The sequence below is a fragment of the Ranitomeya variabilis genome, chromosome 4 (assembly GCF_051348905.1).
Source record: "Ranitomeya variabilis isolate aRanVar5 chromosome 4, aRanVar5.hap1, whole genome shotgun sequence".
NCBI lineage: Eukaryota > Metazoa > Chordata > Amphibia > Anura > Dendrobatidae > Ranitomeya > Ranitomeya variabilis.
This window is the reverse complement of record NC_135235.1, coordinates 338197415-338223731: the sequence shown is the minus strand read 5'-3', so window position 1 is coordinate 338223731 and position 26317 is coordinate 338197415. Positions and strand designations below refer to the sequence as shown.

Here is a 26317-nt window from a genome sequence, read left to right as displayed (position 1 = left end):
CCAGAGGGGACCCAGAGCCCGCCCGGTGGGCACGTTCCATCACCTCAAAACTGGTGTCGCCATAACTCATCAGCCCGCTCCCCATCTCCCTCGTCACTCTCCTCTGCACGCGCTGTCCCATCATGATGCACGTCATCACATCAGGTCGCGCGCCATCCCATCAGTCTGCAAGCATCCTGAGTAGGGGGATGGCACGTGGGCTGAGGAGAGTAGCAATGCTATTGCTGAGGAGATGCCGCGTGTGCCCACAGGTCGGATTGTGATATATGAAGAGACCAGATCAGCGTTGGAACGGGCAAAGGTGAGTAGTAATTTTTTTTTTGTCAGGCCGTTCTGTATAATAGCCCCACATGATGCTCCATACTGTATAATGGCCCCACATAATGCTCCATACTGTATCATGGCCCCACATAATGCTCCATACTGTATTATGACCCCACATGATGCTCCATACTGTATTATGGCCTCGCATGATGCTCCATAATGTATAATGGCCCGGCATGGTGCTCCATACTGTATAATGGAGCACTATGTGTGGCCATTATACAGTATGGAGCACTATGTGGGGCCATTATACAGTATGGAGCATTATGTGGGGCTATTATACAGTATGGAGCATCATGTGGGGCCATTATACAGTATGGAGCATCACGTTTGACCTTTATATAGTATGGAGCACTATGTGGGCACATTATACAGTTTGGAGCACTATGTGGCACCATTATACAGTATCCTTTATATATTTAAATTATGCCATTGGGCCATATGCTTTTTACTTGATAAAGGCATCTGCTGAAATGCGTAGTTTTAGGAGGGTGAGGGGTGAATTTTTTCTCTTTATGTAACGCTTTGATTCATTAAATATTAGGAGTTTTTTTTGCAAAAACGTCTACTACTGTACCTCCAACGTTCGCTGGTAAAACTCACCTTGTTTGGATACAGATGTGCTTAGTTTGGACTGAACTACATTGTGCTGGAGCGTCTTAAGGGTAAGTTCACACAGGGAGTTTTTGCTGCTTTTTTTCTGCATCAAAACCTGATCTTCTTGGCAGGAAAGAAGCTGCGTCAAAAACGCAGGTTTAGGTGTGTTTTTGGTGCGTATTTGGTGCGTTTTTTGGTGTGGTTTTTTTCTCTTTGTCCATGCTAATGTCCTTGAATTTTCAACAGCAAAAACGCAGCAAATAATGATACTTGCGTTTTTGCTGCGGTTTTTTCAACACCCATTCAAGTCAATGGGTGAAAAAACGCAGCAAAAACGCTGAAAGTAGTGACATGCTCTATGCCCAAAAAACGCAACAAAGCACAAAATACTGATCAAACAGAAAACCAATGTGTGTGCACGAGATTTCTGAAATCTCATAGGCTTTGCTGGTTTTGTAAAAAGCAGCTGAAAATTAGCATGAAAAAAAAACACACAGCAAAAACGCCCTGTATGAACTTACCCTAAACGGCCGTCACAGTGATGAGCTGAAATTTAATTTTTTTTCCCATATGCTTTTTACTGCTCTTCCACAACATATTAACTTTTGGAATTCTAGTGGAATAATTTAATCATTTTATTTGATAAGGAAAAACTTCCTCAATTGTAGACTTTTTTTTTCTTTCACAAATATTAAGGTTGGCCAGTGACTTTGTGCAAGCTTTTAACTTTGGCCCTCTGTGTATTGGAATTTGACATCCCTGTCTTAAAGGGTTATTCTCATCATGATAAAGGAGTACAATTGCAAAGAGGTTGTAAAAACAAACAACTTTACTTTTGATTCAAAATCCCCTTCATTCTCAAGAACAGACCTCCACTGCAATCAGTGGCTATTATCTTTGGCTTGGAGTGCAGCGCTTACAAGCTCTTTGCTATAGACGAGTGTGTAAACGTATGAGTTGTTTTTCTAATCTAAAACCTCAGTGTTCAGGTAAAATTGGCATGTTGGCACTTTGCGATAATTAAGTGGGTTTTGGATTGCAGTTTGGGAACTCGGTCTCTGAAAGGTTCGCCATCACTGCTATAGAGTGTCGTCCTGATGCTCCACAGACCTACATTATAAGAGTCACAGTCTGCCGAGCACAGCGTGACCGGACTATCTGCAGAGGTGAAATCACTGAGAAGAACGTCACTGGAGAGCAGCGAAAGGCGAGTATATTAACACACAAACTACAATACATGCACATATACACACATTTAATCAATAGAATTAAAAAACTAAAAATAAACTGAAAGTTTTCAGTAAAACATAACATTGAAAAATCTCAGAGCAAAATCTTAACTAGTTGGCTTGTGGCCTAATGAATGACTTTCAAACTCACCTCCTGGATTCCACGGGTCAGACACAGACTTGGCATCTACTGAAGAAACCGCTGGTGTTCCCGCCCAGGGGTCACTGGGAGCATTGTTGGGCTGCACCCCAGCACCCCATGGGTCTGTGCTCGCTCCTGTGGCCACTGGAGGCCCACCCCAGGGATCGGCTGACACTGCTGAAGAGTTCACGCCACCAGACCAAGGATCAGTAGAAGGGGCAGAGGTGGACCCCCATGGATCTGACGCAGGTACAACAGGAGCAGGAGAACTAAACACATCAGCTAAATCCATCAGGGAAGACTAAAGGAAAACCAGATGTTAATGAGCATAAATAACAGAAAGCAAAAACTGTGCTTAGTATAATTAGACTGCACGTTACACACACAGCAATGAAAAAAAGCCATTCTTATCATCCAAAAGAAATGTAAATGAGAGAAATGATCACTGATGAAGACCAAAAGTAAGAACCACAGATGGATATGCCAAGAATGTCTAAGATGGGAACAGCTATTGGGGGTTGTCCACCTTTGGGAACTTTTTACCTAGAATTTTGTTCCCATTATACAATACAATGCTTGATAGAATGAATTGTTTCCTATCGACGGAAAAAATAAGTTATGGCTCTCAGAATAAAAAGGAGGAAAAAACAAATGTGCAGAGACAGAAAATTGCCATGTTGAAAGGAGTTAAGATACAAAGTAGGGGGGCTACAAAAAAAAAAAAAAAAAAAAAAAAGGTCTTTTCCGTCAGCTAAGAGTTGCTCATTTTGCCATAAAATAAGACAAACGTCCTAAAAATAAAAGTACATAAAGCAAATAGGACACTTAGCATCTTGAATCGGACCTGTGCACAATATAGACCCAATGGGAATAAACAAGCTAGAATAGGAGGAAACCACGATCATTAATGTACACTCTTGCAATAACAAATATGCAAAAGAAAAACGGAAATATCACATGGTCATAAGTATGCAGATCCTTTGCTCAGACACCCATATTTAAGTCACATGTTGCCCATTTCCTTGTAATCTTCCATGAGATGGTTCTACTCCTTCATTGGAGTCCAGCTGGGTGTAATTACACTGATAGGACTTGATTTGGAAAGGCACACAACTGTCTATGTAAGACCTCACAGCTCACAATGCATGTCAGACCAAATGAGAATCATGAGGTCAAAGGAACTGGCCAAGGAGCTCAGAGACAGAATTGTGGCAAAGCACAGATCTGGTCAAGGTTACAACAGAATTTCTGTAGTACTGAAGGTTCCTAACAGCACAGTGGCCTCCATAATCCTTAAATGGAAGAATTTAGGGACCATCAGAAGTCTTCCAAGACTTGGCTGTCCAGCCAAACTGAGCAATCGTGGGAGAAGAGCCTTGGTGAGAGAATTAAAGAAGAACCCCAAGATCACTGTGGCTGAGCTCCAGAGATGCAGTAGGGAGATGGGAGAAAGTTCCACAAAGTCAACTATCACTGCAACCCTCCACCAGTCAGGCCTTTATTGCAGAGTGGCCTGACGGAAACCTCTCCTCAGTGCAAGACATATGAAAGCCTGTCTAGAGTTTGCTAAAAACACATGAAGGACTCCCAGACTATAAATAAGATTCTCTGGTCTGATGAGACGAAGATAGACCTTTTTGGTGACAATTCTAAGCGGTATGTGTGGTGAAAAACAGGCACTGCTCATCACCTGCCCAATACAATGCCAACAGTGAAACATGGTGGTGGCAGAATCATGCTATAGGGGTGTTTTTCAGCTGCAGGGACAGGACAACTGGTTGCCATTGAAGGAAACATGAATGTGGCCAAGTACAGAGATATCCTGGATGAAATCCTCTTCCAGAGTGCTCTCGACCTCAGACTTGGCCGAAGGTTCACCTTCCAACAAGACAATGACGCCAAGCACACAGCTAAAATAACAAAGAAGTGGCTTCAGAACAACTCTGTGACTATTCTTAACTGGCCCAGTCAGAGCCCTGACATAAACCCAACTGAGCATCTCTGGAGAGACCTGAAAATGGCTGTTCACCAACATTCACCATCCAACCTGGCGGAACTGGAGAGGATCTGCAAGGAAAAATGGGAGAGGATCCCCAAATCCAGGTGTGAAAAACTTGTTGCCTCATTCCCAAGAAGACTCATGGCTGTAATACCTCAAAAGAGTGCTTCTACTCAATACTGAGCAAAGGGTCTGAATACTTATGAACATGTGATATTTCAGTTTTTCTTTTTCAATAAATTTGCAAACATTTCTACATTTTTGTTTTTTTGGTCAGTCAAGATGGGGTGCAGAGTGTACATTAATGAGAAAAAAAAGAACTTTTTTTGAATTTATTAAATGGCTGCAATGAAATAAAGAGTGAAAAATGTAAAGGGGTCTGAATACTTTCCGTACCCACTGTCTATACAGAGCACATACATACAGACACAGGCATGCACAGAGCACTTATATACAGACATACAGTTGTGTGAAAAAGTTGATGGACTTGTGTCTTCTTCTCAACCTTAAGTCTATGAATGAAAAAAAATGTTAAGGTGCCAAGAAAGAAGAAATACTTGACCTCTTCCTGTTTTGATGGTGCTTCTTTCCTGCTTTCCTCGATGGCCATTTGCAGTCTGAGGTCATCTCCTCTCCTGATCCGTTCCTCCTAATCAGAAAACAGAATCATCAATATCAGAAAACCATTTATAAGCTAAATTAAAAGGAGGATAACAGGGCGAATTATAAGACAACAAGGGCATTAGCAGTTTTATGACGCTATGGAGATGTAATTAGATCATGATGTTTTGGTGAGAAGGTGCAGCAATCCTACTTAGAAGATTCCAGGGGATCGGAATCATTTCTGACACAGAACCATAAGTCGCACAAATCAGCAAGTGCCAGAAGAAGTAATAATGACTTCCTACCCAAGCCAAACCATCCCCTCGCTGGGCTTGTGTGTGGAGAATTTGTGCCATCAGACCAACACTTTGTAATGAAGCCAGGAGGACGCTTTATCGCACGCTCCAGGGGGGCGGTGGACAGTGCGCCTCAATATTGCTATACCGTGTACGTGCAGTGGCCTATTAAAGCTCAGTGCAAGTTCCCATTAGTGATATGGTATGTTCCCCTTGATGAACACAGATTTTTGTCACTAAACTTCAAAGTCTTTGTGATTGCAGGGCACGCAGATTTCATGCAATGCAACCCATTCATAGTTCACGCAATATCTGCAGCAGGAATATCTGCACAATACCTACATAACCTCCTGTGTTTATACGGATTCCAGGCCACCAGAATTCCAGCTTTCAATAGAAGGGACTGGTTCACTGTGAAAAAGCCTGTGCATCAACTAATATGTCTGCCATAAATGTGTGACAGCCAGGAGCCCCCTCTACCACTCCCCCACATCCATCAGCATATGCCCCCAATTTCTCTACAGACAGGAGCCCCCTCTACCACTCCCCCACATCCATCAGTATATGCCCCCAATTTCTCTACAGACAGGAGCCCCCTCTACCACTCCCCCACATCCATCAGCATATGCCCCCAATTTCTCTACAGACAGGAGCCCCCTCTACCACTCCCCCACATCCATCAGCATATGCCCCCAATTTCTCTACAGACAGGAGCCCCCTCTACCACTCCCCCACATCCATCAGCATATTCCCACAATTTCTCTACAGAGAGGAGCCCCCTCTACCACTCCCCCACATCCATCAGCATATGCCCCCATTGTCTCTACAGGCAGGAGTCCCAGGATATGCCACGAATCTCACAGATAGGAATACCCCCTTACTACAGAGGGGTCAATACTGCTCACACGTTTTCATTTTGAGGCTTCGCACCTATGAAAAGTAAAGGCGCACCGGTAACTCTGCCGGCGTACACCATGTACCCGCTACGTGAGCACAGCCCACACTGCCAGGAATCTCCGAATAGGGGAAATCCACAGAAGAAATGCTGAAGGTATGTGCATGTTGCGTTTTCCCGTTTTTTTCGCAGTTTTTTTTTTAGCATTTTGCAAGCGTAATTAGCTTGCAGAATGCTAAAGTTTTCCAAGCGATCTGTAGCATCGCTTGGAAAACTGATTGACAGGTTGGTCACACTTGTCAAACAATGTTTGACAAGTGTGACCAACTTTTTACTATAGATGCAGCCTATGCAGCATCAATAGTAAAAGATAGAAAGTTTAAAAATAATAAAAAAAATGGTTATACTCACCTGCAGACAGCTGATCTCCTCAGCGGCGTCCGTTCCTATAGATGGTGTGTGTGCAGGACCTTCGATGACGTCGCGGTCATGTGACCGCGATGTCATCGCAGGTCCTTCACACACACCATCTATAGGAACGGAAGCGGCAGCATGCACCGCTGAGAGGCGGGAAGACTCCGGGGGCCATCGAAGGTGAGTATATGACTATTTTTTATTTTAATTCTTTTTTTTTTAACCAATCATATGGTGCCCAGTCCGTGGAGGAGAGTCTCCTCTCCTCCACCCTGGGTACCAACCGCACATAATCTGCTTACTTCCCGCATGGTGGGCACAGCCCCGTGTGGGAAGTAAGCAGATCAATGCATTCCTAGGTGTGCGGAATCCCCGCAATTCCGCAAATTTAATGAACATGTTGCTTTTTCTTCCGCGATGCGATTTTTTCGCGGAAAAAAATGCAACATTTGCACAAGAAATGCGGAATACACTTAAAATAATGGGAGGCATATGTAAGAGTTTTTTTCGCGTTTTTATCACGTTTTTATCGCGAAAAAACGGCGAAATACTGAACGTGTGCACATGGCCTCAACTTGGCAGAAACTGGAAATTCAGGAGATTCTAGAGGGTAAAAGTGCAGAAAATGGTTCTGTGTCAGAATTCATCCTTTCATCGTGTCCTTCGGGAAATACCTGTGGCAAAACTGGAAGCGTAACTTTGGCCTCAGTGCAAAAGGATTGGGATCTGATGGAGCTTTCTGCCGGGCACCTTCAGTGGTGTGCTGAGGACAAGCGGCTTTACAATACAGCACACCAGGCTGCCCGGTGACCTGCACAATAGGACGGCACATCATGGCAGCACTAGGCCAGGAACATAAAGAAAGTGGTGAACGCAGATCTCCAAAAGGGGCAACTCATGAGTCAAGATCAACCACTGAACACAACTGAATTTATGCTCAGCGTGTCAACAGAGGTGATGACCCTGCTCACTACATCCAGTAAGATTGCTGCATTACCAGATAAAAGGAGGAGAAATGATGAGTAACTAACTCAGTGACCCAACAAAGCTCTGGAAGAACAGACACCAGAGCAGTGCCCAGAGCAGTGCCCAGTCCAGTGCCTAGGAGCAGTGCCCAGAGCAGAGCCCAGTACAGTGCCTAGGAGCAGTTCCCGGAGCAGTTCCCAGAGCAGAGCCCAGTCCAGTGCCTAGTACAGTGCCCAGACCAGTGTCTAGTACAGTGCCCAGTACAGTGCCTAGGAGCAGTGCCCAGTACAGTGCCTAGGAGCAGTGCCCAGTACAGTGCCTAGGAGCAGTGCCCAGCGCAGTGCCAAGTACTGTGCCCAGTGCAGTGCCCAGTAGCAGTGCCTAGAGCAGAGCCAAGTACAGCGCCCAGTGCAGTGCCCAGTAGCAGTGCCTAGAGCAGAGCCCAGTACAGTGCCCAGTACAGTGGCTAGGAGCAGTGGCCAGGAGCAGTGCCCAGCACAGTGCGGAGCTCACAAGTTGCGATATTGACGCTCACAATTTTAACAGGTGAAACATTTTTAACATGTTTCAGCTGTAAAAATCACACTGCAAGCCTTGGGTGCCTTGTGGTAAAATGCATGCTTTTTTTGGCAGCCTGGCACAACACCGTAAGCCGTGAACCTGGTCTAAATGTGATCACTGGAGAAAATATTAATAATGGCATCTAATGACAGGTGAAGCAACTGAAATTGTACATTACCTGGACACAAAGCAATGTGCAACCATTTTCCATGACATGAGAAGATGGCGTCTTTGCGGTGAACACTTTTAGCATTAGAGCGCATAGTAGCTGGACACCTTACACTATATACCCATTGCTTTGTGCCAGGACACAGACAGTGATGGGATCAATCCACAGTAATGCATGCCATACAACTGGGTGGCTGGCCGGGATCATCGGCATGTTAGACCAACACCAATATCTGTCCTTACAGTGTCCTTCCTTCTAGAGTCACAATCATGCACATCATGTACCACAAACACAAGAACAGTCCTTTTATAAGAAGGGAGAACTTCTAGAACCAGAGCAGGAAACTTGCTAAACATTAGATATCCAAGCGGCACAAGGATAACTTTCTGAGCAAAATAAATGGCTGTGTTCCTAGCAGGGATACAGACGAGCACTCATGATGGATGCCGCCCTATAATACCATGAAGGCTTCTTACCTGCCGACCCTTGGGCACTGGGGCAGATCACACACTCACATACTTACATTTCAGTAACAGTTCTTCCAGAATAAGAAACCAAAATTTAAAAGCACAATTTCAAGATTACTTCAGTAAATCATTTTTGTTAAAGCTTTGAATTCAATGTTATATTGTAAAGGGAGAAGCATGAACGCACAGGAAATGATCACATTAGTTACCTAGTAATATGGCATGCACGCGTGTTAGTGTTGTGAAAAGACTAGTATAAAACAGACCCTCACAGTGAATTCAGGACTGGACTACAGAAGCTCAGCGAGGAAAATATCTTTGGATTGGTTTAAAATAGAAATGCATAGAACTTACTAATATCATTAGAGATGGAAACTCAAGCCAGCCCCCCTGCTCCATCACAGACAAAAGTCAGCCAGCCCCCCTGCTCGATCAGTCAACCAGCCCCCTGCTCCATCACAGACAAAAGTCAACCAGCCCCCTGCTCCATCACAGACAAAACACAGTCAGCCAGCCCCCCTGCTCCATCAGTCAGCAAGCCCCCCTGCTCCATCACAGACAAAACAGTCAGCCAGCCCCCCTGCTCCATCAGTCAGCAAGCCCCCCTGCTCCATCACAGACAAAACAGTCAACCAGCCCCCTGCTCCATCACAGACAAAACACAGTCAACCAGCCCCCTGCTCCATCACAGACAAAACACAGTCAACCAGCCCCCTGCTCCATCACAGACAAAACACAGTCAACCAGCCCCCTGCTCCATCACAGACAAAACACAGTCAACCAGCCCCCTGCTCCATCACAGACAAAACACAGTCAACCAGCCCCCTGCTCCATCACAGATAAAACAGTCAACCAGCCCCCTGCTCCATCACAGACAAAACACAGTCAACCAGCCCCCTGCTCCATCACAGACAAAACACAGTCAGCCAAGCCCCCCTGCTCCATCAGTCAGCAAGCCCCCTGCTCCATCACAGACTAAAGTCAGCCAGCCCCCCTGCTCCATCAGTCAGCAAGCCCCCCTGCTCCATCAGTCAGCAAGCCCCCCTGCTCCATCAGTCAGCAAGCCCCCCTGCTCCATCAGTCAGCAAGCCCCCCTGCTCCATCACAGACAAAACAGTCAACCAGCCCTCTGCTCCATCACAGACAAAACACAGTCAGCCAGCCCCCCTGTTCCATCCATCAGTCAGCAAGCCCCCCCCCTGCTCCATCAGACTAAACACAGTCAGCCACCCCCCCCCCCCGCTCCATAAGAGTCAGCCAGCCCCCCTGCTCCATCACAGACAAAACAGTCAGCCAGCCCCCCTGATCCATCAGTCAGCAAGCCCCCCTGCTCCATCACAGACAAAACACAGTCAGCCAAGCCCCCCTGCTCCATCAGTCAGCAAGCCCCCCTGCTCCATCACAGACAAAACAGTCAGCCAAGCCCCCTTGCTCCATCAGTCAACCAGCCCCCTGCTCCATCACAGACAAAACACAGTCAGCCAAGCCCCCTGCTCCATCAGTCAGCAAGCCCCCCTGCTCCATCACAGACTAAACAGTCAGCCAGCCCCCTGCTCCATCACAGACAAAACACAGTCAGCCAAGCCCCCCTGCTCCATCACAGACAAAACAGTCAGCCAAGCCCCCCTACTCCATCAGTCAGGAAGCCCCCCTGCTCCATCACAGACAAAACACAGTCAGCCAAGCCCCCCTGCTCCATCAGTCAGCAAGCCCCCCTGCTCCATCACAGACAAAACAGTCAGCCAGCCCCCCTGCTCCATCAGTCAGCAAGCCCCCCTGCTCCATCAGTCAGCCAGACCCCCTGCTCCATCACAGACAAAACACAGTCAACCAGCCCCCTGCTCCATCACAGACAAAACACAGTCAGCCAAGCCCCCCTGCTCCATCAGTCAGCAAGCCCCCTGCTCCATCACAGACTAAAGTCAGCCAGCCCCCCTGCTCCATCAGTCAGCAAGCCCCCCTGCTCCATCAGTCAGCAAGCCCCCCTGCTCCATCAGTCAGCAAGCCCCCCTGCTCCATCAGTCAGCAAGCCCCCCTGCTCCATCAGTCAGCAAGCCCCCCTGCTCCATCAGTCAGCAAGCCCCCCTGCTCCATCAGTCAGCAAGCCCCCCTGCTCCATCAGTCAGCAAGCCCCCCTGCTCCATCAGTCAGCAAGCCCCCCTGCTCCATCAGTCAGCAAGCCCCCCTGCTCCATCACAGACAAAACAGTCAACCAGCCCTCTGCTCCATCACAGACAAAACACAGTCAGCCAGCCCCCCTGCTCCATCAGTCAGCAAGCCCCCCCCCCTGCTCCATCAGACTAAACACAGTCAGCCACCCCCCCCCCGCTCCATAAGAGTCAGCCAGCCCCCCTGCTCCATCACAGACAAAACAGTCAGCCAGCCCCCCTGATCCATCAGTCAGCAAGCCCCCCTGCTCCATCATAGACAAAACACAGTCAGCCAATCCCCCCTGCTCCATCAGTCAGCAAGCCCCCCTGCTCCATCACAGATAAAACAGTCAGCCAAGCCCCCCTGCTCCATCAGTCAACCAGCCCCCTGCTCCATCACAGACAAAACACAGTCAGCCAAGCCCCCTGCTCCATCAGTCAGCAAGCCCCCCTGCTCCATCACAGACTAAACAGTCAGCCAGCCCCCTGCTCCATCACAGACAAAACACAGTCAGCCAAGCCCCCCTGCTCCATCACAGACAAAACAGTCAGCCAAGCCCCCCTGCTCCATCAGTCAGCAAGCCCCCCTGCTCCATCACAGACAAAACAGTCAGCCAGCCCCCCTGCTCCATCAGTCAGCAAGCCCCCCTGCTCCATCAGTCAGCAAGCCCCCCTGCTCCATCAGTAAGCAAGCCCCCCTGCTCCATCACAGACAAAACACAGTCAGCCAAGCCCCCCTGCTCCATCAGTCAGCAAGCCCCCCTGCTCCATCACAGACAAAACACAGCAAGCCCCCCTGCTCCATCACAGACAAAACAGTCAGCCAGCCCCCCTGCTCCATCAGTCAGCAAGCCCCCCTGCTCCATCACAGACAAAACAGTCAGCCAGCCCCCCTGCTCCATCAGTCAGCAAGCCCCCCTGCTCCATCACAGACAAAACAGTCAACCAGCCCCCTGCTCCATCACAGACAAAACACAGTCAACCAGCCCCCTGCTCCATCACAGACAAAACAGTCAGCCAAGCCCCCCTGCTCCATCACAGACAAAACAGTCAACCAGCCCCCTGCTCCATCACAGACAAAACACAGTCAACCAGCCCCCTGCTCCATCACAGACAAAACAGTCAACCAGCCCCCTGCTCCATCACAGACAAAACACAGTCAGCCAAGCCGCCCTGCTCCATCACAGACAAAACAGTCAACCAGCCCCCTGCTCCATCACAGACAAAACACAGTCAACCAGCCCCCTGCTCCATCACAGACAAAACACAGTCAACCAGCCCCCTGCTCCATCACAGACAAAACACAGTCAGCCAAGCCCCCCTGCTCCATCAGTCAGCAAGCCCCCCTGCTCCATCACAGACAAAACACAGTCAGCCAAGCCCCCCTGCTCCATCAGTCAGCAAGCCCCCCTGCTCCATCACATACAAAACAGTCAGCAAGCCCCCCTGCTCCATCAGTCAGCAAGCCCCCCTGCTCCATCACAGACAAAACAGTCAGCCAGCCCCCCTGCTCCATCAGTCAGCAAGCCCCCCTGCTCCATCACAGACAAAACAGTCAGCCAAGCCCCCCTGCTCCATCAGTCAGCAAGCCCCCCTGCTCCATCAGTCAGCAAGCCCCCCTGCTCCATCAGTCAGCAAGCCCCCCTGCTCCATCAGTCAGCAAGCCCCCCTGCTCCATCACAGACAAAACACAGTCAGCAAGCCCCCCTGCTCCATCACAGACAAAACAGTCAGCCAGCCCCCCTGCTCCATCAGTCAGCAAGCCCCCCTGCTCCATCAGTCAGCAAGCCCCCCTGCTCCATCACAGACAAAACAGTCAGCCAGCCCCCCTGCTCCATCAGTCAGCAAGCCCCCCTGCTCCATCAGTCAGCAAGCCCCCCTGCTCCATCAGTCAGCAAGCCCCCCTGCTCCATCACAGACAAAATACAGACAGCCAGCCCCCTGCTCCATCATGGTAAGTACACCATCAGTCAGCTCCCTGCTCCATCACAGTCAGTCCCCTGCTCCATCAGTCAGTACACATTCAGCCTGCCCCTTGCTCCATCACAGTCAGTACACAGTAAGCCAGCCCCCTCCCTTTCATACACATCACGGATTACATGCCAACCCTGGAAACACTCTTGTGTTGAGCTCAAGCTGAATATGGAGCTGCCCAGTACTAGAGTAGAGTAAATTATTCAAAATTCGGTTCTGATTACGATCAGTGGCGAATATGGAATTTGCAATATTCACCAAACACAGCCGAACGCCACTGGAGTCAATGAGTTGAAATGAACGAATATGTTAGGAACGGATCGTAGAACATAAATTCGGCACGAATAAGGTACCAATATGGCACGATTATGGCAAACTCAGATTTGGAGATCATTTCCGAACATATTCCCTCAACTCCACCGAGGACGGAAGGATAATCCTGAGATCAGGGAATGTTCCTCAAGCCGGCCATACACATTAGATGGCTGTCAGCCAAACGGTCATTCAGATAGCCATCTCTCTCCCTGCTCCGAACGGTTCTGTGTATATCTCCTAACCGGGCAAATACATTGTGCAATGGAATTCTAATGCCCGATCTTTACACCCCAACATAATCTGCTGCCATAAAGCACTGGATGGTCACCTGCCCCCCAGAAATCAGAGAGTTCGTCTATCTTACCTAATCACTATGGGGCTTTAATTAAAGTCTATTAGTTCATTGTATAGATTTCTATTGAAAATCCAACCCAGATATTATCCTACAGCTGGACAATCTGGTGTGAGTCTGTATCCCAGCACGTGTGACGTGGACGCCGGCTCTCCTGTCTGATCACACTGACCCCCATATTCACAAGAAACCATTACCTGGAGGCCCGCTGTCTTACTGGACTGAGGTGAGTGGTTACATGTATGGAATAAAAACACTTCGTCCAGTCAGAAAAATGTCAAACTATGCATGACAGGCTTTAGGACTGACAATTAGACACTAAGGAATCAGTATGTGGCTCACACTGAGGACTAGTCCGCCTACTGGGACAGTAGATAGCGACTACTCCTAACAGTGTGACGCGAGTGATGCTGACGGGTCTGTCTCCCAATCCACGGGATTAGCGGAAGGAAGCAGAATGTTAGAGGCCATTAGTAGCACTGCGGCCATACACTGCAGCAGAGGCATTGGGGGGGACTGATTATCTGCTAAATTGGCTACTGGCATTGGGTGTTGGTAGAAAAAGTGGTCAGCTCTACCTTGTCATGTTCCTCTTTGCTCAAGCTAAGTGCAAGCTGAAGCTGCAATTCCTCTTCGGACACAGGAGGGGGCTGGGAAAGAAAAACAAAATAAAAGCACACGACACCAGCAAGGTGGGGAGAAGGGTAAAACACAATGGAATGAAAGCAGATGAAGACAGGTGAGATAAAAGACCACGTACTGACATATATACCACAGCTTCAGGTCTGCACGTAGCGCACACCGCAGGACTTCATCTAACAATGGGAGACATAGAATTTGCCTAAAAAACGTGTCGAATCCACAAATACAAATTGGCTGAAGCTGAGTATATCGTGGCACACAACTAAAAACTAAGAAACCAAATAAAAGAATATACAGATGTATAAATGTAACAGAACCATAAAACAAATCAGCAAAATAGGCACATGCTGGTAATGGTAGATAAGGAGAAAGGAAAGTCGTCATGAGACTGGGGAGGACAGCGCTATCTTCTCTAGGTCCAGAACAGGAATTGTAGGTAGCTCCTCTCCACTGGGCAGGACCACTACAGATACTGTCAGATATAGGTGGGCCGCAATCATAATGGAGAAAGGACAAATCACAACTGGCTGTATATGACAACGCTGGAGATTCTGACCTTCAGCTGGAACTACGGTATGGTAATCATCTGTAGAAAACCTTCACACAGAAGAAATACACATTTCATTACAATATTGCGTATAGCTCTGGGTTACTCAATGATTTAATGAAGCATCACAAGAAGAGCGTTCTGAAGGTACCGCAGTACCTAAAGGTACTTGTGTCAGGAGACTTGGTGGAGATGCTGACCAGTGCAGAACTCGTGTGCACATCGAAAGGTTTCCGTGTCTTTTCATCACCGTGGTCCAATAGATTTCAGAAACAACATGATAAGTGAAATAAACACTTTCACACTTTGTAATATACATTTGGTAGTATAAATTCATACGGATGTTTCTCCTCTTCAGAACATGACTTTTGGAGGTGTTCATGATCGGATTATAAAGAATCTTCTATATTCAGAATGTACGGATACCTGAAGCTTCAGCTGTCAGCCTCAGTCCCGGGGCTCGCAGCTCCATTCATGGACTTGTGCCCAGCACAAATGCCAGAACAATGTGTGATGAGGGCTGAATAATTAGCCAAGCCAGCCCCCTTGTGTCACGGCTACTGTACAGAGACTTCTCGCACAGCTCTGATGATACGGTGACACAACACATTCCTGTGTCAGGATTAGGCCACAAACTGATGCTCTTGAACCCGGGCCTGAGGTTGATCGCTGAATAGTACGGAACCTTTTGAAAATAAAACTAAAGTAAAAAGTTCTTTCAAACAACATTCTGAACATAAAGTGGGGAAGTGTACAGCCCAGGACAGGCCGACGATGGGGCTTAACTTAGGCCAATCATTTGTGCAAAAGGTTTCTGGAACTTGGAGCATTTTAAAACTCTTCTACGTCATAATCTCTTTTCTGGTCACTTTTCTAAATTGTCTGGTGGGGGGTAAAAAAGTGTCAGAAGCATAATAAATCTGGTGCCGGGCATGTCCGGAAGTTATTGGGCACAAAAGGAGCCATAATTCTGGAGCCTCCAGCCTAGTAAATCTGCCCCGACATCATGGACAGTGGATATGGGAGCCCCCTATCTCAAGGTGCTGCCGCATGGAGGGTGGGCGCCAACAGGTGCCAATGGCAGGACTTCAGCCAGGACATGCTCCAGTGCTTTATTAGTCCTACACGCTTCACTAGACACATGGACATCATCTTGTTTCTGGGTGTCTGACATTTCTACTGCCCGGGCAAGCTTTAAAGTAAAGTTTCATTATTCGGCCAATTCAGATATGATGAAATATTAACAATGGCTGGTAAAAGTGTCCTGCTGACCCCTTAAAGGGCACCTGTCACCCTGTTTTTTTCAGTATGAGATAAAAATACTGTTAAATAGGGCCTGAGCTGTGCATTACAACAGTGTATTTTGTGGACCTCGATTCCCCACCTATGCTGCCAAAATACGTTACCAAAGTAGCCATTTTCGCCTGTCAATCAGGCTGGTCTGGTCAGATGGGCGTGGTGTCTTCCCCCAGATCTTGCTTAGTTTTCCGTTGGTGGCGTAGTGGTTTGCGCATGCCCAAGGTCCCGAAACCACTGCACAGGGGAGTTAGAAGAGCGCGATGTGCACTATTTCATTGATCGGTGGGGGCGGCCATCTTCCTTTGGCCGCGCGTGCGCAGAAGCGGCGCTCTGCTAGACGCGGCTTCAGGAAAATGGCCGCGGGATGCCGCGCGTGCGCAGATGGAGATCGCGGCGGCCATTTTCCTGAAGCCGAGATGCGAACTATGCTTCAGGAAAATGGCCGCCGCGATCTCCATCAGCGCACGCGCGGCATCCCGCGGCCATTTTCCTGAAGCCGCGGCCAGCAGAGCGCCGCTTCTGCGCACGCGCGGCCAAAGGAAGATGGCCGCCCCCACCGATCACCAATGAAATAGTGCACATCGCACTCTTTTAACTCCCCTGTGCAGTGGATTCGGGACCTTGGGCATGCGCAAACCACTACGCCACCAACGGAAAACTAAGCAAGATCTGGGGGAAGACACCACGCCCTTTTGACCAGACCAGCCTGATTGACAGGTGAAAACGGCTACTTTGGTAACGTATTTTGGCAGCATAGGTGGGGAATCGGGGTCCACAAAATACACTGTTGTAATGCTCAGCTCAGGCCCTATTTAACAGTATTTTTATCTCATACTGAAAAAACGGGGTGACAGGTGCCCTTTAAGGGTGTGCTGGGGGCCTCGCACGTAGATTGGGTACGAGGTTCTCAAATGTAAGAAAACCACCTGTAGAGAGAATCTGACACCAAGATTTTGCCATCTAATCTGAGAGCAGCATGATGTAGAGACAAAAACCCCGATTCCAGCAATGTGTCACATACTGGTCTGCTCAGAGCAGTGTTTATAAATATCAGTGTTTTATCAGCAGGAGATTATCACTAAAGGACTACTTGGCCTGCTGCCATGTGGTCCACCACACTCCCACGTCTGATTGTCAGCTTTCTGCCTGTGCACATAGCCAGTTTTCTGTGTACAATGTGCATCGGCAGAAAGCTGCTAATCAGCGGTGAAGGCGGGGTTATAGAGAGCTCCGCATTCAGAGAACTGCTAGATCTGCTGCAGAGAAAACAATGTTTTTATAAATATGACAGCAAGGAGCCCAGTAAGGCAGGCTTCACACTAGCGTTTGGCAGGGCAGCGGACGAAAGCCTTCTTCCTCTGTGAAGCCCCGCCCACTGTCACGCCTCTTCATTCAGCTCCGCCTAAGTCTGCACGCGTCCTGCGTACCCTATCTTTAACATTGGGTATGCAGGCCATGCGGATGCATGCAGATGACTCCGCATGCGTCGTTTTCAAGCTGCGCCGACCGCAACAAAATCTAACACGTTGCGTTTGACGCAGGTCAGCGCAGCATCAAGACGACGCATGCGGAGGCATCCGCATACATCTGTATGGCCTGCGTACCCAATGTTAAAGATAGGGTACGCAGGACGCATGCAGACATAGGCGGAGCTGAAGGAAGAGGCGTGGCAGTGGGCTTCACGGAGGAAGGCGGCTTTCGTCCGTATCCCTGCCAAATGCTAGTGTGAAACCAGCCTAAGTGACACATCGCTGGAATCAGGGTCTCTGCCCCTGCATCATGATGCTCTCAGATAGGGTATCAAAAACCTGATGACAGATTCCCTTTAATGCATTCATCAAATCTTGCTCAATGTTTACTTTTCAAAATGGTTTGTGAGTCTTCTTTACAAAAAGGCTTTCTACTCCAGCCTAATAAATAAATCAGTCATGCAAAACGCGTAACACTATCCCGGGTCATAACCCCTGTCCACCAACCAGAAATACAAAACACCAATAATAGAGGAAAAGTGGTCTCCAAGGCATTTGTACTGCAGGCATTTTCCCACTCGTGCCTTGGAAATAGTGAGGCAGCTCGATACAGAAGATCTTGGTTCTCAGCTGGAAGTATATGTAAAATGTACAGGTTTACTACAGTAATAATAACCCGAGAGCCCCCCGTTTGGATTTACCTTTGCTCTTACCTGCTCCGCTTCTTCTTTGCTCATGGCCAGAGCTAGCTGGAGCTGGAGTTCTTCCTCCCCGCTGCTCTGCGGCCAGGCCTGCTCTGCTTCTGTTGCTGGGTTCAGTGTGGATGAAGCAGAGGACGCTGGAAAGATAGATTACCGATATTTATGAATCAAAATCTATATATGTATACGAGTGTCCTTATAGGAAAAATGTTACATCAACTTCTGCTGTGACGGGTAATAACCAGCAAAGGTAAAACAAAAAGATTAATAACATCGACCAGAAGGCTTCCAATCCCCTGATCTCTAAAAGGCCTAAAGTTAAAAGAGGACACAGTCACTTTGTAGTTTAGGCTCTCTCTATAATATACCGTATACATACACCCTGTGCCCCATCCATTCTTCCTACATTCCCCCCTATAATATATATATATATATATATATATATATATATATATATATATATATATATATATATATATATATATACATACATATATACATACACACACACACACATATATACATATATACATACACACACATATATATATACATACATATATATATATATATATATATATATATACACACATATACATACATACATACATACATATATACATATATATATATATATATATACACACACACACACATACATACATACACGCATAAATGCACACATATACATACAAACACAATTTTGCAAAGCAATTTCATAGCCTGACCAGTAGTTTCATACATTGCAACACAGCACACATGTATTCCTGGGCATTAGACTGGTAAGTTTTCTATTGACAGGAGGCCTGCTGGACTATGCTTATGGCCATCATATCTGACAGAAGTCATTCTTTGACCTCTGGTTGCCATGACAACCACGACATCCTGTGATTCTGTTGCAGGGTGGCCAATGGGGTGAGAGGGAGTTAGGGAGCCCCTTTCTTTTCACAATCATCTTAATGTTTTGATTAGTTTGGACTGTGAGGGTTAAATAGACAGGGAGGATGCTGGCTTCAGCCCCGGCTGTCACTGCAGGAGCTCGTCTGTCAATTAAGCAGAGCTCCTGCAGTGATATCGCTGGGTACAAGCTCCTGTGCCTGCACAATCACTTGAAGGTACTGGTAAGTAGTGATGAGTGAGTATACTCCTTGCTCAGGTGTTCCCGAGCATTTGTGAGTGCTCGGAGTTTTAGTTTTTGTTGACACAGCTGCATGATTTGCGGCTGCCAGACAGGCTGAGTACATGTGGGGATTCCCTAAGGCTACTTTCACACTTGCGTTTTTTACAATCCGTTGTTTTGGGAAAAAATCGGATCCTGCAAATGTGCTCACAGGATGCGTGACGGATGGCCACACGTCGCGTCCGTCGTGCAACAGATGCGTCGTGTTTTGGCGGACCGTCGGCACGAAAAAACGTTCAAGTGAACTTTTTTTTGTCCGTCGCGTCCGCCATTTTCTACCGCGCATGGCGGCCGAAACTCCGCCCCCTCCTCCCCGGACTTCAGAATGGGCAGCAAGTGCGTTGAAAAACTGCATCCGCTGCCCACGTCATGAACAAATTTCACAACGTGCGTCGGTACCTCGGCCCGACGCATAGCGACGGACCCGTACCGACAGAAGTGTGAAAGTAGCCTAAGCAACCAGGCAACTCCCACATGTACTCAGGTTGGCTAGCAGCCGTAAATCATGTAGCTGTGTTGACAAAAACTAAATCTCCGAGCACTGACAAATACTCAGCGACCACCAGAGCATCGAGTATACTCACTCATCACTACTGGCAAGTTCAATGTTGAGACGGGGTTAAAGCATATTGGGGAGTGCAGAAAAACTGCATATCTGTGTTGATGAACTGGCGCACGGACGTCTCCAAAAATTATACAGTTGTGAAAGGGGTTAAAAATTCAAGGTCCTAACAAACTCAACAATATCATATTGCCTGAAGGAGATGAAAAATCATTACACAAGAAAGGAACAAAGAAACAAAAATGTGCAAAACTGCAGATGTAACTACTATAATCTAGAAGGGCAACACCACGGTGAATGTGACGGTGGCGCAGTGAACGAGGCCACAGCAGCCCGACGTCCACGCCACAGATCACCAGGAGGCAACAAACAATTCCGAGATAACATGATCAAGGGTAAAGGTCGTCTTGTAGGTGAGGCCAAAAGGGATTCCTGTTAATATTTACTCCACAGGTAAAGATTAGGACTTAATTCCTACGCACGATAGAGAAAACTTTCCACCTAGGATCCAACTGGTTCCCTGACTGGGACTAGTCCTCAGACACTGGGGTCTCTGCAGCATGGAGTCGGGGCACGCAGTGTGCGCCTGTGGCCATGACAAGGACACCACAATGTGGCAGTGCTGGTGCGTAGCTGGAAAGAAAGCACCGAGTTTCCGGTTACACTGTCCTCCCCCGCTGCTAGTAGTAGCCTTTTTCTCGTGTCAAGGTTTCCCTCCAGTACATGCACCAGTGGCAGTGCGCGCGGTTTAGCAGTGTCATTCTAGTGTTTCCCCTTTTGAAGCCCATGGCTGATCAGTCTCCTCCCTGCTGACAGACGTGGATGCTGCGCAGTGTGGTTCCCTCTCCCCGCACATTCTGATTTCCTTCCCATCTTATGGTCTGATATATTCCCTCTTCCCTCCAGATTCCCTCTTATTTTCGTACTGTCACATAGTAATCCTATTTCCTGTGCATCGCTATGGCGGAGATTTGATTGCCATCAGCCACACAGACAGAGGAAGCCAAGTCTGGAAGCCAGCCATTGCCTCGAACGAGACTGTCCGGTAAGAGGCGATCACTACAGGTCAGCCCCATGGAGAGGCTGAGGGGCCAGACTGAAAACACCATGATTTATAAAGACTAAATTAAATGTAGAAAATGGAAAATAAAGTAAAAAAACAAACAAACAAAAAAATACATAGAACACCACAAACAGCTTAAACAAGAAAAAAACCCTGTTTTGAAGAATGGATGATTTCTGACTACATTCATTGCCAAAACTGTGTATGGCAAGACTGCTCATGATACAATTAAGGTCTGACTTCAGTAAAGGTCCAGGGAAACTTTTGCCCCCCTAAGCAAAATTCAAAGTTCACCACCACCTGATATAACTAGTTTAACACAAGAAGAAGAACGCCGGCGTCTGAGAAAATTAAACACTGACAAATCCCTCGGCCCAGATGGCATTCATTCACGGATACTGAGGGAGCTGAGATCAGCAATTGACAGACCGCTGTACTTCATATTCTTAGACTCTCGTAACAGGGGTGTTACCACAGGATTGGAGGATGCCTGATGTGGTACAGATATAGAAGAAAGGTAAGAAGGTGGATCCAGGCAGCTACCGTCCGGTACCTGACATTAGCAGTGTGCAAAGTTTTTGAGGGCATTATAAGAGATGACCTGCAGAAATATATTGAAGAGATTAATATAATAACTGACAACCAGCATGGATTCATGAAGAATTAGGCTACTTTCACATTAGCGTCGTTTTGCCTACATCTCAATGCGGCGTTTAGGAGAAAAAACGCATCCTGCAAAGTTGCCCGCAGGCTGCGTTTTTTCTCCAAATACTTACATTAGCGACGCATTGTGACGTATGGCCACACGTCGCATCCGTCGTGCGACGGATGCGTCGTGTTTTGGCGGACCGTCAGCACAAAAAAAACGTTCCATGTAACCTTTTTTTGTGCGTCGAGTCGCCATTTTCGACAGCGCATGTGGGGCCGAAACTCCGCCCCCTCCTCCCCGGACCTTACAATGGGGCAGCGGACGCGTCGTAAAACTGCATCCACTGCCCACGTTGTGCTACATTTAGCACACTGTCCGTCGGTACGTCGGGCCGACGGTTTGCGACGGCCCGTACCGACGGACTAGGGTGAAAGTAGCCTAAGTCGTGTTTAACCAACATGTTGGGTTTCTATGAGGAGGTGAGTGCAAATCTGGATGTAGGTTATGCAGCTGATGTGATTTATCTGGAATTTGCAAAGGCATTTGATACTGTTACACATAACAGCCTTATACTGAAGCTACAGAAGCAAGTATTGGGGGAAACTATATGCAGATGGGTAAGGAATTGGCTAAATGACAGGAGACAAAGTTGTCATAAATAGTGCATTCTCTAAATGGGATATAGCCAGCAGTGGGGCGGCAGGGATCTGTACTGGGAGCAGTGGGGGCAGCAGGGATCTGTACTGGGAGCAGTGGGGGCGGCAGGGATCTGTACTGGAAGCAGTGGGGGCGACAGGGATCTGTACTGGGAGCAGTGGGGGCGGCAGGGATCTGTACTGGAAGCAGTGGGGGCGACAGGGATCTGTACTGGGAGCAGTGGGGACCGCAGGGATCTGTACTGGGAGCAGTGGGGACCGCAGGGATCTGTACTGAGAGCAGTGGGGACCGCAGGGATCTGTACTGGGAGCAGTGGGGGCAGCAGGGATCTGTACTGGGAGCAGTGGGGGCAGCAGGGATCTGTACTGGGAGCAGTGGGGGCGGCAGGGATCTGTACTGGAAGCAGTGGGGGCGACAGGGATCTGTACTGGGAGCAGTGGGGGCGGCAGGGGTCTGTACTGGAAGCAGTGGGGGCGACAGGGATCTGTACTGGGAGCAGTGGGGACCGCAGGGATCTGTACTGGGAGCAGTGGGGACCGCAGGGATCTGTACTGGGAGCAGTGGGGACCGCAGGGATCTGTACTGAGAGCAGTGGGGACCGCAGGGATCTGTACTGGGAGCAGTGGGGACCGCAGGGATCTGTACTGGGAGCAGTGGGGACCGCAGGGATCTGTACTGGGAGCAGTGGGGACCGCAGGGATCTGTACTGGGAGCAGTGGGGACCGCAGGGATCTGTACTGGGAGCAGTGGGGACCGCAGGGATCTGTACTGGGAGCAGTGGGGACCGCAGGGATCTGTACTGGGAGCAGTGGGGACCGCAGGGATCTGTACTGGGAGCAGTGGGGACCGCAGGGATCTGTACTGGGAGCAGTGGGGACCGCAGGGATCTGTACTGGGAGCAGTGGGGACCGCAGGGATCTGTACTGGGAGCAGTGGGGACCGCAGGGATCTGTACTGGGAGCAGTGGGGACCGCAGGGATCTGTACTGGGAGCAGTGGGGACCGCAGGGATCTGTACTGGGAGCAGTGGGGGCCGCAGGGATCTGTACTGGGAGCAGTGGGGGCCGCAGGGATCTGTACTGGGAGCAGTGGGGGCCGCAGGGATCTGTACTGGGAGCAGTGGGGGCCGCAGGGATCTGTACTGGGTGCAGTGGGGGCCGCAGGGATCTGTACTAGGAGCAGTGCGGGCCGCAGGGTTCTGTACTGGGAGCAGTGGGGGCTGCAGGGATCTGTACTGGGAGCAGTGGGGATCGCAGGGATTGATTCTTTTCAACCTTTTTATTAATGACTTAGTGGATGGGATTGAGAGTAAAGTGTCAGTCTTTGCTGACTACACCAAACTATGAAGGATACTAAAATCTGACCTTGACATTACAATATTGCAAAACAATCTGAATGGGCAAACACTTGGTAAATGAAATTTAATGTAGATAAATGTAGAGTAATGCACCTGGGACGGAGTAATCCTATTGGAGCATATACTGTATAATAAATGGGACCATATTCAGGACTACAGAACAGGAGAAGGACTTGGGGATTCTGGTTACAAGCTGAGCAGCAGCACTCTATGTCAAGCAGCAGCTGCAAAAGCAACAAGATTTTAGGATGTATAAAGAGAGATAAAATCCCGAGATCCCAACATATTATTACCCCTTTATAAATCACTGGTGAGGCCACATCTAGAATATGGGATCCAGTTCTGGGCTCCACATTTCAAAAATGATTATTCAGAAGTTAGAATCAGTTGAAAGGCGGCAACTAGATTACTATAAGGAATGGAGGCTGCTCATATGAGGAAAGGCTGGTAAAGTTGGGCTTGTTTAGCGTAGAAAAAAAAGACGCCTCAGAGGAGACCTCATTTATATGTATAAACTAGATGGTAGGATTCGGTCAACCGCGACCAATTAGCGAAGCGTGGTTCAAATCCCACGCCAATTCGCGGCCGGACTGCGCCTGTCGCTGATTGTTCGCGGCCGGCCACGTAGTATATAGCACAGCCACGTAGTATATAACAGCCCACGTAGTAAATAGCACAGCCCACGGAGTATATAGCACAGCCCACGGAGTATATAGCACAGCCCACGGAGTATATAGCACAGCCCACGTAGCATTTAACACAGCCACGTAGTTTATTACAGCCCACGTAGTATATAACAGCCCACGCATGCAGTATATAACACAGCCCACGTAGCGTATAACACAGCCCAAGTAGCGTATAACAGCCCAAGTAGCGTATAACACAGCCCACGTAGCGTATAACAGCCCACGTAGCGTATAACAGCCCACGTAGCGTATAACACAGCCCACGTAGCATATAGCACAGCCCACCGAGTATATAGCACAGCCCACCGAGTATATAGCACAGCCCACCGAGTATATAGCACAGCCCACCGAGTATATAGCACAGCCCACCGAGTATATAGCACAGCCCACCGAGTATATAGCACAGCCCACCGAGTATATAGCACAGCCCACCGAGTATATAGCACAGCCCACCGAGTATATAGCACAGCCCACCGAGTATATAGCACAGCCCACCGAGTATATAGCACAGCCCACCGAGTATATAGCACAGCCCACCGAGTATATAGCACAGCCCACCGAGTATATAGCACAGCCCAGAGTATATAGCACAGCCCACCGAGTATATAGCACAGCCCACCGAGTGTATAGCACAGCCCACCGAGTGTATAGCACAGCCCACGTAGCGTATAGCACAGCCCACGTAGCGTATAGCACAGCCCACGTAGCGTATAACACAGCCCACGTAGCGTATAACACAGCCCACGTAGCGTATAACACAGCCCACGTAGCGTATAACACAGCCCACGTAGCGTATAACACAGCCCACGTAGCGTATAACACAGCCCACGTAGCGTATAACACAGCCCACGTAGCGTATAACACAGCCCACGTAGCGTATAACACAGCCCACGTAGCGTATAACACAGCCCACGTAGCGTATAACACAGCCCACGTAGCGTATAACACAGCCCACGTAGCGTATAACACAGCCCACGTAGCGTATAACACAGCCCACGTAGCGTATAACAGCCCACGTAGTATATAGCACAGCCCACGTAGTATATAGCACAGCCCACGTAGTATATAGCACAGCCCACGTAGTATATTGCACAGCCCACGTAGTATATTGCAATGTGGGCATCATATCCCTGTTTAAAAAAAAAAAAGAATTAAAATAAAAAATAGTTATATACTCACCTTCCGTTGGCCCCCGGATCCAGGCAAAGCGTTTACCGATGCTCCTCGCGCGCTCCGGTCCCAAGAGTGCATTGCGGTCTCGCGAGATGACGACGTAGCGGTCTCGCGAGACCGCTACGTCATCATCTCGCGAGAGCTCAATGCATGGAGCGGTCACCTGAGCGTCGCGAGGAGCAGGAAAGGCCTGTTCTGGATCCGAGGGGGCCGACGGACGGTGAGTATATAACTATTTTTTTTTTATTATTTTTAACATTAGATCTTTTTACTATTGATGTTGCATAGGCAGCATCAATAGTAAAAAGTTGATCACACAGGGTTTATAGCAGCGTTAACGGAGTGGTTACACCGCAGCATAACGCCGTCCGTTAACGCTGCCATTAACCCTGTGTGAGGGCTGACTGGAGGGGAGTATGGAGCGGGCACTGACTGCGGGGAGTAAGGAGCGGCCATTTTGCCGCCGGACTGTGCCCGTCGCTGATTGTTCGTGGCTGTTTTGCCGCGACCAATCAGCGACTTGGGATTTCCGTGACAGAAAGACAGACAGAAGGACAGACAGAAAGACCGAAGTGACCCTTAGACAATTATATAGTAGATATATGTGTGGCCAGTACAAAGGACCGGTACATTAATTATTCCTTCAAGGACCACACTAAGGACCAGGGGGCAGTCATTACGGGTGGAAGAAAGGAGATTCCAGCAGCTAAACATGAAAGGGTTCTTTACAGTTAGAGCAGTCAGACTGTGGACTCCCGACCACAAGAGGCAGTAATGGCCGAAGCTATAACAGATGGAGGATTTCCTCAGTACACATAACATTACGGGTTATAGATAATTTAGTGACAAAATGTACAATTAGTGGGGAAAGGTTGATGTC

General features: G+C 48.4%; 1 protein-coding gene across 8 annotated transcripts in view; it reads right to left on the bottom strand.

Annotated features, from left to right (window-relative positions):
* LOC143764734 (epsin-1-like) overlaps nt 1-26317 on the bottom strand; it is a 183614-nt gene that overhangs the window by 18652 nt on the left and 138645 nt on the right. For 2 of the 8 annotated variants that reach the window (XM_077250627.1, XM_077250622.1), the window contains 4 exons: nt 18112-18248; nt 14032-14103; nt 4854-4940; nt 2302-2593 (listed from right to left, as the gene is read on the bottom strand). In XM_077250627.1, coding sequence (XP_077106742.1) covers nt 2302-2593; nt 4854-4940; nt 14032-14103; nt 18112-18248 — 588 coding nt within the window. The remainder of the gene's footprint in view (nt 1-2301; nt 2594-4853; nt 4941-14031; nt 14104-18111; nt 18249-26317) is intronic. The other 6 variants (XM_077250628.1, XM_077250623.1, XM_077250630.1 and 3 more) reach the window with 3 other exon arrangements.